We start from the raw sequence: 16,378 nt of genomic DNA, 5'->3' as shown, positions 1-16,378 counted from the left end.
GAGCACGGAATCCACGCACGCGTTATCGACGCCTTTTTTACCACGGTCGCCCTGGCTAATTTGTTAGCTGCGGTTGGTGTTTGGCGCCAATCATCTAGATTCTTTTTTGCAAGACGCTTTCAAATCCTAGTGCTTTGGCGACTGGAGACTGGTCGCGTGTTCATCATCGCCATCAGTGACGAACAACAGTGGCTTGACGTGCGAGCCAGGGTGACGAAGATTTTTGGTTGGTGGAGAGCGGAGGAGACCCGGTCGGCCAAAGAGGTTTCTTGTTTCTTCTCCAATTGATTGGAAGGTGAACTGAACCACGCGCACTCATGTCATGAAGTGCTCACCACATACACAAGCATGCCGGGTTTTTTTTCTTGTTGGCGGGAACACAAGCATACCGTTGAAGTGTGCGTGGATTGCCCAACCTTCTCTTTTGGTTCTACTGATTAGTGCACGAAACTGAATGCCACAGTTTTAAAAACCAGATCACTGGGGTCCTCCGTTCAGGTTTTCACCGACCGGACCGCCGGTTTGGTGGCTGGTTTTTTAAGCCATAAATAAGAATTTTTCTTTTTCTTTAATAACATAGTACAAACACACAGCGCATATCTACGCACATACACTTAACCCTATGAACACATGTAAGCACTCTACCCGAGCACCTCCGAGAAACTAAGTCGGTACATCATCTTAAGATTGACGATGTCATCATAGATGCTTTCATAGTCGATAAGAACGTCTGCTCCCACTGAATGCACAACGCTGGAAGGCCTAGAATAAATCCAAGAAAATGAAGGCATATAATAAATCCAGAAAAATGCGAGCACCGGTGTCTAGTCTAAGACACTATCTTCCTAATCATCCTACCACAAGTTGGTCCGCATGAGATGTATCAAATATGCGAAGTTTGGATAGCTTGACAAGAAAATAGGCTAGGAAATTGAGCCGAGTAGGCCTGTTTTCCAGTCCATGCTGAATATACAAACTTTAACTCTCTTTTCCTCAGAAAATGAAAACCTCTCTTTCGCTGCAGAAAAAGAAAACTTGGCTCTCTTTTTGCGAAAAATATACAAACCTTAGCTCTGAACATTTGAACGGTCGATGATTCAACAGAGGAACATATATTTTCCTCTTCTTATGCGATTCCAATGCAAATTATTTCTTTATCTATACTATACAGTCTATATACTCTATACTCACTGGGCTACAATCACAACTAGCTAGCTGCACAACAGATCACAGACCGGACACAGATACAGCAGAGAATGGATATATACAGATAAAGAGGAACACGTACTGCTTACACACGTACACCTATACTGCAAGGACCTGTATACTGAAGATGATGCGAGCTAGGAGCTGCCGTGGGACCTGGCCGACGACACAGACTGCGCCGAGACAGAGGCCGTCGGGCTGTGCACCTCCCTCTCCGAGTTGCCGGCCCGGGCCTTCCCGCTGATCCTGCTGATGTTGTCCTGCGCGATTTCAATGAACCAGTCGTCGCTCGGAAGCGCGCTGCAGCAGAGATTGGCAATGCTGCTATGTCAGATTCAGACACAAGTGCTAGTATCTCAAATTTAACTGGCTTGAACAGATTGTATTAGACACTGGGTCACTGGGATGGAATGTTGAAGTTGGATAAACAGTTAAAATTTACCTATCAGGATCCAATCCAGTAGCAGAGAATGCTGCCATCGCTCTATCGATTATGTTCAGTATGACAGTGTGCACGTGCCGGGACAAGAACCGGCCTTGCCCGAAAAGGATGACAAACTGCATGTCCAGGTAGAACTGGGAAAGAAAAATGTTTAAAAAAAATGGTACTAGCGTAATATTATGAGGCACAAAAGGAGCTTACCTGCTGAAGTCCAAGGGGGCCAAGGGCTCTTGGCCCCTCTTCGATTTCCTCCCAGAAGCTCTGGTCATCCGAGAGCCACAGTATGACTGTTTCAGTCAGCCGCATCATCAGCAACGTAGCAAACCTTTCCCTGCCAACAAACATCTCTGCGGCGATGCTCGCCATCCTGTTCAGTTTTGTGTATAATTCCTGCAATGTGGACTGCAGATGAGATACCGCAGAAGGAAATACTAGACGAGGTGCAGCTGACCACTCAAGCCTCATGACTTGTTATCTGAAATCTAGCAAAACACTACTCTACCCAATTCCAAACACTTTCAAATGGCTAGCATTTCTGTAAGTCATTAAGGTAACAAATTTTCTCGAGATTCATCTTTCCTTCCAAAGATATTTGTAAAACAGACGGATAAGCAGCTCACTAAATCAGAACTAGAAGTAATATTTTGCCTTGATAAATTTCAAATATGATTTGTTTACAATTAGGTTGTTTATCCTAACATAAGGCTAAACACACAATAAAAATGTAACATCTAGGACTAGATACAATGCGTTTACTATATATACAAGCACAGAAAGTATCACTGGATCACAGATTCATGCATAATAGACTTATTCACCGTACAACTATCATTAAGAGTCAAACCGCCACTAAAATCTATCAAGAATCAACATTCTATGGAAGGTGGTCTTGCCAAAAATAAAATTCAACAGAAGATACAATAGCCAGCATGACGACACTTACCATGGTGGACCATGTTCTTCAAACTAATATTAAACCTAAGGTTTATCGATCAAGTTTTTAAGGGCAGAAACTTGTAGTACCTGAAAAATTAGAGATGGAACCCATTCTGTCTCTTCAGCATTATTGTCCATATTGATGTACATTTCTGCACTGAGATGGGTGTCACCTTCTTCTGTGAATATAAGATCAAGAGCATGCTGCCTGCAGAAACTATCTCTAAGTTTATCCACCATATGTTGCAGCTTCCTTTTCCATTCACGTTGCTCTGCACGGTTTTGCTTGTCTGGACCCCTTATACGCATACTACCCATGCTGGCCTGGTTTACAGATGAGAGCTTCATAGCTGCTCTAGGTAACAACTCCTCAGCAAGTAAGGATGCATTGGCTAACAATGCTAATTGCTGCTCCTCAGTCTCTGCCATGCGAATAATCTTATTTCCTAAACCTTCCAAATTTGCTTCATCATCCATTGAGCCTGGCAGTGCACTCACGAGCAAATCGACATATGTACTGAATATTTTCAGAAGCCCATCCATTGTAGAACCACCCAACTGCAAGCTAAGCAGTGGCCCAACATCCTCAAAGAAATCCTGCAAAAAATACCATTAATTATCATCGCATATGAATTCTACAAAAACAGAGCACAGTAATTATATTGTAAAAGAATTATTAAATCATATTAATAGTGTCTCTCGAAGCAAAACATAATAATTAATCAGCTGCCATATGCTTAAAGGGCGGGACAAAGATACCCCAATTAATGTAGCTTGAAAGTTGAATCATCTGACAATAAATAGATAGTTACCTGAACCATTGAATTGAACCGATGGGCACTGCTCGAGAGCTTCGGCTGGAGTGCCAAATTACCAGCAGATGCTCTAGCAAATGTTCTTATACCAGTTGGAGGATAGATTAGTGCCCAGTCATCAGCTGCCGCTAATGCAGAAGTACTCTCTTCGATTCTCCTCAAATTGGAATCTAATGCTTGCTCAACACAGGGTCTGAACTGTTTCAACAGAACTGCTGAAAGTGACAGACCACGAGCTTCTAACAAGGAGGTATAACCAAGTGCTATCTGAACGCACTCGGCAGCAGCTCTTAAGCCCCCAGCAGCTGCACAAGAGCCTAAAGCATGCCTCTTTACAAGCAAGGTAAACTCCATTGCCTGCTTAGTAGCCCAAGTAACTAGTTCAGAGGTATAAGATGGTTCATTACCAAACACTTCCATAGAGTCACTGAGAGCATTAGCTATGACAGAGAAAACTTGCTTTGCAAGAGACGCAGTGTAAGCCACACTATGTCCTGTGCTAGACGGACGTGTTGTTTGTATTTTGGACTGAAGCCTTTGGTTATGTGCACTGAGCAACAAACTATGAGCACGAGGTCCATCACCAAGTCGCTTGAGAGCAGAAGCTGCAGCACGAAGTTCAATGCCACAAGTAGAAGACTGGCAGGCAGCTTCAGCAAGCTGATCTGACAACTTTTGACGATTATCAGAGATAATCTCCTTCAAAGCAACAATGTCAGCTGTGGCAAGAGTCTGTTGCTTTTCTGCATCAACAGCAATTCTTTCTGCTTCATCCAGGGCATCCAGTGCTTCATCCACTCTTCTCTCAGCTAGCAAAACATCAAGCTTGTCGGGAAAATCTATATGCCATTTCTGTATTTCTGAAAGCTCCTGGTATTCAACAGTGGAGATGTTCTCTTCTGCGGAATCTTCAGGTCCCATAATCAAGGAATCAATCTGAATCCCTTCGGATAAACCATGAATTAGAGCTGACTCTGTATTTAGCAGATTCCTGATAGATAGCAGCTCCCTTTCAAGTTCAGATATCTCCTTTGATGTTCTGATAACCAGGAGAGTAGTTTTCAGACATTGTTTTTCAAAGTCATGGGTAGTAGGAAGGAAGAACACGGAAGTTGGGAGGTGACAGAATAGCAATAATAAGAAATTTCTCAAGTGTAAAAATATAATGCATGCCATATAAATTCATGATTTATGAATAGGATGTTGCCGTAAATGGACAAGAAAATAAGAAACACCATCCACTCAGAACAATAGAAGAACTGCTATTAAGAAATTGCTGGCTTCATGTCGTTCCCAAATATTCATTGGAAACATGGAATGTGGTTCTTTCATCCAAGAAATTCTGTTAGGCATATAGTTGTATTGACCGTGCAGAACTTGAGAGACTATTAGCAGCAGGATATGCTAGGGCACAAACCATTTCAGAGAAATGAAAATAGGAGGAGGGGGGTAATTTATCAGGCACAATACTCCGCATTCCAGGAAGATACTCTGTTGGTTGAGATTAAATATCAACAGTTGACTTCACGCATGACAAATAGAACATACTTCCTCCGTTTCAGTTTACAAGTCATGCGCGTATACCTAGGTTGCCAATTTTATCACCCTAATATAAACTATAGAACACAAAAATTATACCGTTTGAAAATAGAACATTTCAAGTTTATATTGTATATTTTTTGTAATATATGACTTGTATTAGGTTGGTCAAATTGACGACCTAGGGGTACGCGCACGCCCTGTAAACTGAGAGAGAGGGAGTAATTAAGTGTATACACTTGAACGCACCTGATGAATGCAGCATAGTTAGCATATACACTTGTGCGCATCTCTTCAGCAGAAGCCTTCTTTAGATCTTGCAGATAGGAACACAGGTGCCTTATTTCCTGGCACAAATTATGAAAACATGAGGCATGGTTCATTTTCCAAAGCGTTTGGTGAACAATAATAGACATCAAAGCGCCACCACTAGAAATGGCCGTAAGAAGCACATGTGCATGACATGGTGCAGTTGCAAGAGTAGAACATTCCATAGTCCATACGTTAGTCCAGCAACAAAGTGTTCATTCACAAAACCTGATGTTACCTAAGAATCAAGATTGTTCACTAAACTTATGGGAGGAGTCGATCAGATAACCCAGTAACGGGGGAATCATAAACTGTCATTTGTTTCCGAGGTCTACCTTCAGTTGACCAAAAACATCCAACATCCAAATTTGGCTGCGTTAAGAAAGTACTACAGTATCTGTTAAGCATCCAACAGTGGCCCCAACCCATAACAATAGCCAATAGGTACAGGATCCTAACGCGTGATAGAAACAGAGTTTCTCACAGAACAGCTGCAGAATCGAAAGGTAACGCATAATAATTAGGTAAGAAGTTGCATTCCCTTTTCCATTTTTAGCCAGGCAGGGCTAACCGTCAGCTCCAAACCAACACACGTGCCCGCCCGCGGATTACCCCATGAGGAGCAGCACGGCATCCCTCTCTGCTTCGGTGGTGCCTCCTCCAAAGCTGCTCCACTAGGGCACTAAACCAAGAAAAAAACTCGTCTCCCCCCTGGATCATGTCCTGCACAACGCAGCGGCAGCGCGATCGATGGCGATTTCTACCAGGAGGAACTCGCATCGACAGATAAGAAAGTACTGCTACTATCTCGCGGAACACGGAAGAAAAAACTTCCCGGCGGGCGGTCTCTCCCATGAGGCACTGACTCGCTCACCTTCTCGGTCATGGTCTGGCACTTGGACTGCACGTACGAGTCGGGGTCGAACTTGTCGGTCTTGAAGATCTTGAGCTTGTCGGCGAGCTGCACCCCGGCGCCGACGCCGACGCCGCCCGCCGCCGCGGCGCCCGCCGGGAGCACGCCGGAGTGGCCGGCGGGGCGCGACCGCGACGACCTGGCGGCGCCCGACGCCATCAGAGGCCGGCCGTCGGGAGCTCAGCGACCCCTGGCGCGGGCGAAGAACGACGGGGCTCCCTCCCACCCCGCTGGATCCAGAAGGTTCTAGAAGCGGGGACGGCGCGGCGGCCGCGTGTCTTTGATTCCTGCGACACACACACGAGGGGCTGGTTCGTTGGTCCGGGATTTTGGATTTTCTCGCTCGAGTTTTTTAGGCAGGGGAATGGCTTTGGGAATGGAGACCGGACAGCTGTGTGCCACAGGGGGAATGAAACTTGCGTGGGCAACTTGGCCGTTGTGTTCTCCGCGTGATCTTGAGAAACCTCCAATTAGGACCCACTGTTGAACGGGAAATCAGGGTTTATAAATGAAAAAGGAAATGGGAGTTTTTTTAACACAAATGATAAGTGCCACACGTCAGGTGCATGGCACTCCGGCTCTGTCGTTTTCGATGGCAATTTCAGCCACGCAAGGATGACAAATTTCCACTGACACGGTGCAAGTTTCTATAAAAAGAACTAAAACACAAAAGTTGCTATGCTTGGCAAATAAACTTGCCATCCTCATGTCACTAAATTTGGCGTCAAAAACGTTCAGAAATGTCATGTGCTCGTATCTGACGCCAGTATGATCCTTTTTAAAAGGAAATGAGAGCTCTTTTTGGAACAAAAGATAAATGAAGTTGAGGGGGGCAACTTCCATCGATTTGTGGCACGGACTCACCTCAGAAAGTTTGACCGTATTTATATAAAAATATATCAACATCTATAATACTAAAGTTATGCAATTTAAAAATTAAATTCATGACACACAAGATATTGATTTCATATTGTGAATGTTGATTTTTTTTCTTTATAAAATTGGTTAAACTTTATGAAGTTTTACTTCAGACGGATCTATATGCGAAGTAAAAAAGACCATAGGGAATATAAATTTGTTGCGCCTAATCTCTCCATGTAACACCCTTATGAAACTCACATTTCTCTGTCCAAAAGGGGTACCAAACAGGTTGTGGTATCTTCAACTGCCCATGACCTCTGTTTCAAGCAACTCTTCCTTCTTCTTTTGGCGAAGGTAAGTCTATGCTTGTAAATCTAATGTTGTTTCGAGAGCCACGACATCGTTCAATATATGCTCCACAAAAGAATGTTGTAGAATGATATTCATTAATGGTCCTTACCCCTTGCTATTTGACATTCTAATAACCCTGGGTAAATTAAAATTGTACATTATTACTGAGTTTGTGAAAGCAAACCAGTTCCTTCTTTGTTGCGTGCTGATGGCCACTATGGCAATGGTATCTATTGTTACGTTTCCCTTCTTTCTTGTAGTAATAATGTTGCCATGTGCATTGATAGTACCTGCCAATGTTGTGATGTTGCAGCTGACAGACTGATGAAATTAGAGGTGGAAATAGACGTCCCAAAACTAATTGTTGAGCTCAACTGTAAAGCGATGATAATTTGCCAAGAACCTCTTTCTAGTTGGGCCGCTTATTCAAGAAGCTAAGGAAGGTTGTTGCAATGTAGAGGCGAAGCTATGTGTTGAGTTGAGGGTGTGCCCCCCCCCCCCCTCATATCCATCTTTGCCCTCCCTCCCCGGATAGATTTTATCTAGCTCTGCCACTGCTAAAATTGGTAGCCACTTATTTTTCACTTGTCTTTTTGCTCGTTTAGTTTGGTTTTTTTGGTTTGACTCTGGGTGCTTCGTGTTGCCCCAAATTCCTTTGGCAAAGTTGTTCATGGTTGTATCGTTTCCTTCCTAGTGGCAAGAAATATTTACATGGTGATGTTTGCTGGGGTATTTGGTGTACCCATAACAAGAGGGGCACATTGTGCGCTCCTCGTTAGAAGTTGTCTTCAATGTGTGTGCCTTTATGCTATATTATACAGGGCTAAAGAAGATGGAACATATATTTTCTTTTTAGGCTAGATTGAAGAGGGCGATTCAGGTGGCTTCCTCATTGGAGGATCGGTTTGCTTCTTATGGTAGGCTCTTGATCTAATATGTTGCTGATGTTTTCACGCAGATGAAGCTTGTAATTGTGCTTTGGCGATCTGTGATTTTCGTTATCTCTTAGGTGCTCTCACTAAGATTTGACGCCCCTGAGTTGGTTGTTGTAGTCCATTTGTTGTTGACGTCTAGACTATTTGATACTTATCTCATGTTTGCTGGTGTTAATAGGTTTTTGCCCCATGGTAGGTGTTTTGACGACAAGCACCTGTAACGGGTTTACTAATGCCCCAACTCGCTTCTCACCTTTCTTGTCTCCTTTCCTTTTGGTTACACTAGTAGAAAAAGGGCCATTTGTCCCGGTTCGTAAGGCCCATCTGTCCTGGTTTAGGAACCGGGACTAAAGGGTCGTTACTAAAGCCCTAGGCCTTTAGTCCCGGTTCTTATACGAACCGGGACAGATGGGCCTCCACGTGGCCGCTGCGGCGAGCCCAGGCAGGAGGGCCTTTGGTCCCGATTGGTGGCACCAACCGGGACCAAAAGGCATCCACGCGTCAGCTTTTCAGGGGCTAGAGTTTTTGTTTTTTTTCTTAAGGGGGGGGTTGAGGGTTTTGTATGTTTAATTAAGGTGTTTCATATATTGTGTTAGGTAGCTAATTAATTAATAGAGAGAAGTGTCCTCTCTTATCTCCGTGCTTGGTCGATGCTACGTATAGAGAGTCCCTCGACACGCTAGCTAGTAAGCAAATGAAGGAAACCATTAAGTACATAAGTTCGTCATGCATATCGAGAGAAGTGATATCGACCTCTCCTTCTCCGAGAGATTGCGCGAACAACAAGTTTTCGTATATCTATCCGACGCTACTGGCTACATATATACAATATTAAGATCTCTTACAATATAATCTCCCCTAATTATATAAGAACTCAGCTTCTATTCTTCGGCTTTATTGATGACGTGGTCAAAAAAGAATCCCGCTAATTCCTCTTGAATTGCTTTCATGCGATCTTCTAATAGGAGTTCATTCCGCATCTGCCACGTCTAATTTGAAGAAGGGGGTTAATACATATATATGAATGAAACTCAACAGAAATGATGGTGTAATAAAATGAAATTGTGAATATTATTGCTTACGCACATCAAATTGTCTTTGAGAGTAGCCCCGCTTATTTTTGCAAGTCGCGTTGTAGATGAATTCGCACACGTAGTATCCACAGTAATCATTCCCTTGTTCCTGCCACAAGCACTTTACGAGAAATAGAGGTCAATCAAACTGATAATGAAGCATTATAAATGGCATCGATGAAAGTAGCTAGAATCAACGGGAGATGCGCGGAACTAGCTAGCTAGTAGTACTTACTTTCGGGTATGTATATCGCAGCTCCCTCGGCAATCCCAGAGCTTTTGTGGTGAACTTTTTCCAAACCCTGCAAGATAAAGATAATAATTATTACTTGAGATATCAGGAAATGAACAAAAAGTTGCCGATATGGTGCGATAATGATTGATTGAACTTACTTGTTGAGAATTTTAGTCATGTCCGCATAGGTCTCGGGATCTTTTCGTCTCGAGTCTAAGACGATTACTAGTCCCTGCTCAAGCTTAATCTCCAGGAGAATATAGTGGAAGCTGTGCACGCATGCATAACTCATCAATTAATTACATTACTATAACCTCGAGTAATAAGGGAAACCGAATATGCACAAGACAGTAACACTCACTTGAAGTTGTAAGGAAAGAGTATTTTATCTTTGTTTTGATTTATTACCAATGATTTGAGCAAGTTGGCCTCGGCTTCTTTGGCATTCTTTTTAACAATATATTCATCTATGAGATTTCTGTTAATGAACCCAATATCATATATTTCTGATTTTCTGCACTCGACGATCTTCAATCTGCATAATATAGTGAGGATAATTATAAATACATGCAATGAAAGAGCTAAGCTATATATAGAGACTTAATGATAGAAGTAGTACTTACAGACAGTAGCAAGTGACCGTTAATTTATCGAGGGCCTTTTGATTGAAAAACTGGAAGAACTCCTCAAATGGAATAGACAAAAGATCAGTTCCAACGAGGTCATGCTCCTCTTTAACTCTCAGCGTCAAAGTATTCGTCCCGCCAGACTCTCTGCAGGTTTTCATGTACCAATCATGCAATCTTCGCATCATCGTTGTTAGAGATTTTTCATCTTTGACGAGAGGTTTCCCGTAATGGTATTTGTGTTCGTCCACCTCCAAGAATTCATAATGTACATCGTCGGGCAGGTAATCTTCAAGATTGGTATAACCGGGCACCATCCTCTGATCATTAGCGACGATATCGCTAGACACCTTGAGCGGGGGGCACGATTGGTTTGCTTGTTCGCCGAGCTGGGCAATATTTTTCCCAGCTCGACGTTCTGCTAACCTTCGATCAATGATAGTACTTCCTGACCGCTCTGCTTCGATATATATACCTTTTCAGTAATGTGCTTATCGGTGTCAAAACCGGCGGATCTCGGGTAGGGTGTCCCGAACTGTGCGTCTAAGGCGGATGGTAACAGGAGGCAGGGGACACGATGTTTACCCAGGTTCGAGCCCTCTTGATGGAGGTAATACCCTACGTCCTGCTTGATTGTTCTTGATGATATGAGTAGTACAAGAGTTGATCTACCATAAGATCAAAGAGGCTAAACCCTAGAAGCTAGCCTATGGTATGATTGTATGTTGTCCTATGGACTAAAACCCTCCGGTTTATATAGACACCGGAGGGGGCTAGGGTTACACAAGGTCGGTTACAAAAGGAGGAGATATACATATCCGTATTGCCTAGCTTGCCTTCCATGCCAAGTAGAGTCTCATTCAGACACACGAAGTCTTCAATCTTGTATCTTCATAGTCCAACAGTCCAGCCAAGGGATATAGTCTGTCTGTCCGGAGACCCCCTAATCCAGGACTCCCTCAGTGCTCATAGTTTGTTTTCGGTGGATACTTTGGTGGTTTCCTCAGGGCATCGATAGTGCGCTTTAATTTCACCGGATCTATCTTCTCCTCCAGAGGTGGATGTTTCTTTGCTTTCACCCGATCAAAGAAGTCCTTCACTTCGGTTTCCACGATCTTCGCGGTTTCCTCCGCGGTCCTCTCGTATGGTAACTTCTCTAGAGGCTTGAGAGATGGACCGAATCTGTATTGCCTCCCGCCTCTGGCTGTACTGCTAGACGCCGGAGCAGACGGAGCGGCTGTGGATGTCTTCTTTCGTTGCTTACAAGGCGGAGGAGAAGGACTACGACGCGCCGGAGCAGCCGGAGTGGCGGCGGGTCTCTTCCGCCCTTGCTGGCGAGGTGGAGAAGGAGGAGGCTGGCTGCTCGGGCGCGCCGGCGCAGGCGGAGAAGGAGGCGGAGTGCCGCCACGTGCCGGAGAAGGAGGCTGAGTGCCCTGATCACTCACCGGAGGAGGAGGCGGAGTGCCCTGACTCGCCAGAGGAGGAGGAGGAGGCGGAGGCGTCTAGTTCGGAAGGTTGATAAGCTCTGATTCGTCTCCAACGTATCTATAATTTTTTATTGTTCCATGCTATTATATTATCTGTTTTAGATGTTAATGGGCTTATTTTTACACTTTTATATTATTTTTTGGACTAACCTATTAACCGGAGGCCCAACCCAAATTACTGTTTTCTTGCCTATTTCAGTGTTTCACCGAAAAGGAATACCAAACGGAATGAAACCTTCGGGAGCTTTATTTTTGGAACAAACGTGATCCAGGGGACTTGGAGTGGACGTCAAGAAACAATCGAGGAGGCCATGAGGCAGGGGGCGCGCCTACCCCCTGGGCGCGCCCTCCACCCTCATGGTCCCCTCGTTGCTCCATCGACCTACTTCTTCCTCCTATATATATCCATATACCTCGAGAACATCCAGGAGCACCACGAAACCCTATTTCCACCACGGCAACCTTCTGCACCCAAGAGATCCCATCTTGGGGCCTTTTTCGGAGCTCTGCCGGAGGGGGCATTGATCACGGAGGGCCTCTACATCAACTCCATGGCCCCTCCGATGATGTGTGAGTAGTTTACTTCAGACCTTCGGGTCCATAGCTAGTAGCTAGATGGCTTCTTCTATCTCTTTGGATCTCAATACAAAGTTCTCCTCGATTCTCATGGATATCTATTTGATGTAATCTTCTTTTGCGGTGTGTTTGTCGAGATCCGATGAATTGTGGGTTTATGATCAAGTTTATCTATGAACAATATTTGAATCTTCTCTAAATTCTTTTATGTATGACTGGTTTATCTTTGCAAGTCTCTTCGCATTATCATTTTGGTTTGGCTTACTAGATTGATGTTTCTTGCAATGGGACAAGTGCTTAGCTTTGGGTTCAATCTTGCGGTGCTCGATCCCAGTGACAGAAAGGGAAATGACACGTATTGTATTGTTGCCATTGAGGATAAAAAGATGGGGTTTATATCATATTGCATGAGTTTATCCCTCTACATCTTGCTTAAGGCGTTACTCTGTTCTTATGAACTTAATACTCTAGATGCATGCTGGATAGCGGTCGATGTGTGGAGTAATAGTAGTAGATGCAGGCAAGAGTCGGTCTACTTGTCACGAACGTGATGCCTATATACATGATCATACCTAGATATTCTCATAATTATTCGCTTTTCTATCAATTGCTCGACAGTAATTTGTTCACCCACCGTAATAGTTATGCTATCTTGAGAGAAGCCACTAGTGAAACCTATGGCCCCCGGGTCTATTCTCCATCATAAAAGTTTCCAATCTATTTTATTTTGCAATCTTTACTTTCAATCTATATCATAAAAATACCAAAACTATTTATCTTATTATTGTCATCTCTATCAGATCTCACTCTTGCAAGTGGCCGTGAAGGGATTGACATCCCCTTTATCACATTGGTTGCGACATTCTTATTTTTTTGTGTAGGTACGAGGTGACCCGCGCGTGGTATCCTACTGGATTGATACCTTGGTTCTCAAAAACTGAGGGAAATACTTACGCTGCTTTACTGCATCACCCTTTCCTCTTCAAGGGAAAACCAAGGCAGTGCTCAAGAGGTAGCAAGAAGGATTTCTGGTGCCGTTGCCGGGGAGATCTACGTCAAGTCAAGACATACCAAGTACCCATCACAACTCTTATCCTTCGCATTACTTTATTTTCCATTTGCCTCTCATTTTCCTCTCCCCCACTTCACCCTTGCCGTTTTATTCGCCCTCTTTTTCTTTCACCCTCTCTTTTTCTGTTCCCCTTCTCTTTTCCAGTTTGCCTCTTTTGCTTCTTCGCTTGTTTGCTTGTGTGTTGGATTACTTGCCTGTCATGATGGCTCAAGATAATACTAAATTGTGTGACTTTGCCAATACCAACAATAATGATTTTATTAGCACTCCGATTGCTCCTCTTACCGATGCTGAATCTTGTGAAATTAATACTGTTTTGCTGAATCTTGTCATGAAAGATCCATTTTCTGGCCTTCCTAGTGAAGATGCCGCTACCCATCTAAACAACTTTGTTGATTTGTGTGATATGCAAAATAAGAAAGATGTGGATAATGATATTGTTAAGCTTAAGCTATTTCCGTTTTTGCTTAGAGATCGTGCTAAAGCTTGGTTTCCGTCTTTGCCTAAAAATAGTATATATTGATTCATGGAATAAGTGCAAAGATGCTTTTATCTCTAAGTATTTTCCTCCCGCTAAGATCATCTCTCTTAAAAACGATATTATGAATTTTAAGCAACTTGATCATGAACATGTTGCACAATCTTGGGAGAGGATGAAATTAATGATACATAATTGCCCTACACATGGTTTGAATTTATGGATGATTATACAAAAAATTTATGCCGGATTAAATTTTGCTTCTAGAAATCTTTTAGATTCGGCCGCGGGGGGCACTTTTATGGAAATCACTTTAGGAGAAGCTACCAAACTCCTAGATAATATTATGGTTAATTATTCTCAATGGCACACGGAAAGATCTACTAGTAAAAAGGTGCATGCAATTGAAGAGATTAATGTTTTGAGTGGAAAGATGGATGAACTTATGAAATTGTTTGCTAATAAGAGTGTTCCTACTCATCCTAATGATATGCCTTTGTCTACTTTTATTGATAATAATAATGAATCTATGGATGTGAATTTTGTTGGTAGGAACAATTTTGGTAACAACACGTATAGAGGTAATTTTAATTATAGGTCGTTTCCTAGTAATTCCTCTAATAATTATGGTAATTCCTACAAAAATTCTTATGGAAATTATAATAAGATGACCTCTGATTTTGAATCTAGTATTAAATAATTTATTACTTCGCAAAAGAGTTTCAATGCTTTGACTGAAGAAAAATTGCTTAAGATTGATGAGTTGGCTAGGAACATGGATAGAATTTCTCTTGATATTGATTCTTTGAAACTTAGATCTATTCCACCTAAGCATGATATCAATGAGTCTCTCAAATCCATGAGAATTTCCATTGATGAGTGCAAATAAAGAACTGCTAGGATGCGTGCAAAAAGAGATTGCTTTGTGAAAGCGTGTTCTTCTAGTTTTCATGATAATAAGGATGAAGATCTAAAAGTGATTGATTTGTCCCCTATTAAATCTTTGTTTTGCAATATGAATCTTGATAATGATGGGACTGGAGATGAGTCAACTTTAGTTAGAAAGCGTCCCAATGATTCGGAGTTTTTAGATCTTGATGCAAAAATTGATAAACGTGGGATTGAAGAGGTTAAAACTTTAGATAGCAACGAACCCACTATCTTGGGTTTCAAGGAATTTAATTATGATAATTGCTCTTTGATAGATTGTATTTCCTTGTTGCAATCTGTGCTAAATTCTCCTCATGCTTATAGTCAAAATAAAGCTTTTGCTAAACATATCGTTGATGCTTTGATGCAATCTTACAAAGAAAAACTTGAGTTGGAAGTTTCTATCCCTAGAAAACTTTATGATGAGTGGGAACCTACAATTAAAATTAAAATTAAAGATCATGAATGCTATGCTTTGTGTGATTTGGGTGCTAGTGTTTCCACGATCCCAAAAATTTTGTGTGATTTGCTAGGTTTCTGTGAATTTGATGATTGTTCTTTAAACTTGCACCTTGTGGGTTCCACTATTAAGAAACCTATGGGAAATATCAATGATGTTCTTATTGTTGCAAATAGGAATTATGTGCCTGTAGATTTCATTGTTCTTGATATAGATTGTAATCCTTCATGTCCTATTATTCTTGGTAGACCTTTCCTTAGAACGATTGGTGCAATTATTGATATGAAGGCAGGGAATATTAGATTCCAAATTCCGTTAAGGAAAGGCATGGAACACGTCCCTAGAAAGAAAATTAAATTACCATATGAATATATTATGAGAGCCACCTATGGATTGCCTACCAAAGATGGCAATACCTAGATCTATCTTCGTTTTTATGCCTAGCTAGGGGCGTTAAACGATAGCGCTTGTTGGGAGGCAACCCAATTTTATTTTTATTCCTTGCTTTTTGCTCCTGTTTAGTAATAAAAAAATTATCTATCCTCTGTTTTGGTTGTGTTTTTTGTGTTTAGTTAGTGTTTGTGCCAAGTAGAACCGTTGGGAAGACTTGGGGAAAGTCTTTTTGTTCTTGCTGTAAAAAACAGAAACTTTAGCGCTTATTGGAGAGTGATATTTAGTTAATTATTTTTTAAGATGATTAATAGATAAATTCCTCATGTCCATAAATTTATTTTAGAATTTTTGGGGTTCCAGAAGTTTGCGTTAGTTACAGATTACTACAGACTATTCTGCTTTTGACAGATTCTGTTTTTCGTGTGTTGTTTGCTTATTTTGATGAATCTATGGCTAGTAAAAGAGTTTATAAAACATAGAGAAGTTGGAATACAGTAGGTTTAACACCAATATAAATAAATAATGAGTTCATTACAGTACCTTGAAGTGGTGTTTTGTTTTCTTTCGCTAACGGAGCTCACGGGATTTTCTGTTAAGTTTTGTGTTGTGAAGTTTTCAAGTTTTGGGTAAAGATTTGATGGATTATGGAACAAGGAGTGGCAAGAGACTAATCTTGGGGATGACTAAGGCACCCCAAGGTAAAATACAAGGACATCAAAAATCCTAAGCTTGGAGATGCCC

The 16,378-nt window shown here is 42.1% G+C and overlaps 1 protein-coding gene across 1 annotated transcript; it reads right to left on the bottom strand.

Annotated features, from left to right (window-relative positions):
• Positions 1 to 1,035: 1,035 nt before the first annotated feature.
• Positions 1,036 to 6,319, bottom strand: LOC119303646 (exocyst complex component EXO84B-like). Its single transcript, XM_037580772.1, has 7 exons — positions 6,122 to 6,319; positions 5,188 to 5,285; positions 3,397 to 4,438; positions 2,672 to 3,181; positions 1,850 to 2,038; positions 1,649 to 1,782; positions 1,036 to 1,506 (listed from the first exon to the last, which is right to left on the bottom strand). Exons 1-7 carry the CDS (start codon positions 6,317 to 6,319, stop codon positions 1,344 to 1,346), a joined length of 2,334 nt encoding a protein of 777 aa, XP_037436669.1. The 3' UTR covers positions 1,036 to 1,343.
• Between the last annotated feature and the right edge of the window lie 10,059 nt (positions 6,320 to 16,378).

Source organism: Triticum dicoccoides, chromosome 5A (genome assembly GCF_002162155.2).
Source record: "Triticum dicoccoides isolate Atlit2015 ecotype Zavitan chromosome 5A, WEW_v2.0, whole genome shotgun sequence".
Taxonomy (NCBI): Eukaryota; Viridiplantae; Streptophyta; class Magnoliopsida; order Poales; family Poaceae; genus Triticum; species Triticum dicoccoides.
This window is presented reverse-complemented; position numbering and strand designations above follow the sequence as displayed.

Excerpts from the sequence above, each read along its gene's own strand:
- LOC119303646 (XM_037580772.1), bottom strand. The coding sequence starts at position 6,319 with ATGGCGTCGGGCGCCGCCAGGTCGTCGCGGTCGCGCCCCGCCGGCCAC. Across the intron at positions 4,439-5,187 it reads AACTATGCTGCATTCATCAG|AACATCAAAGGAGATATCTG; the intron begins GTGCGTTCAAGT and ends CCTGGTTATCAG. Across the intron at positions 2,039-2,671 it reads TTCCATCTCTAATTTTTCAG|GAATTATACACAAAACTGAA; the intron begins GTACTACAAGTT and ends TCCACATTGCAG.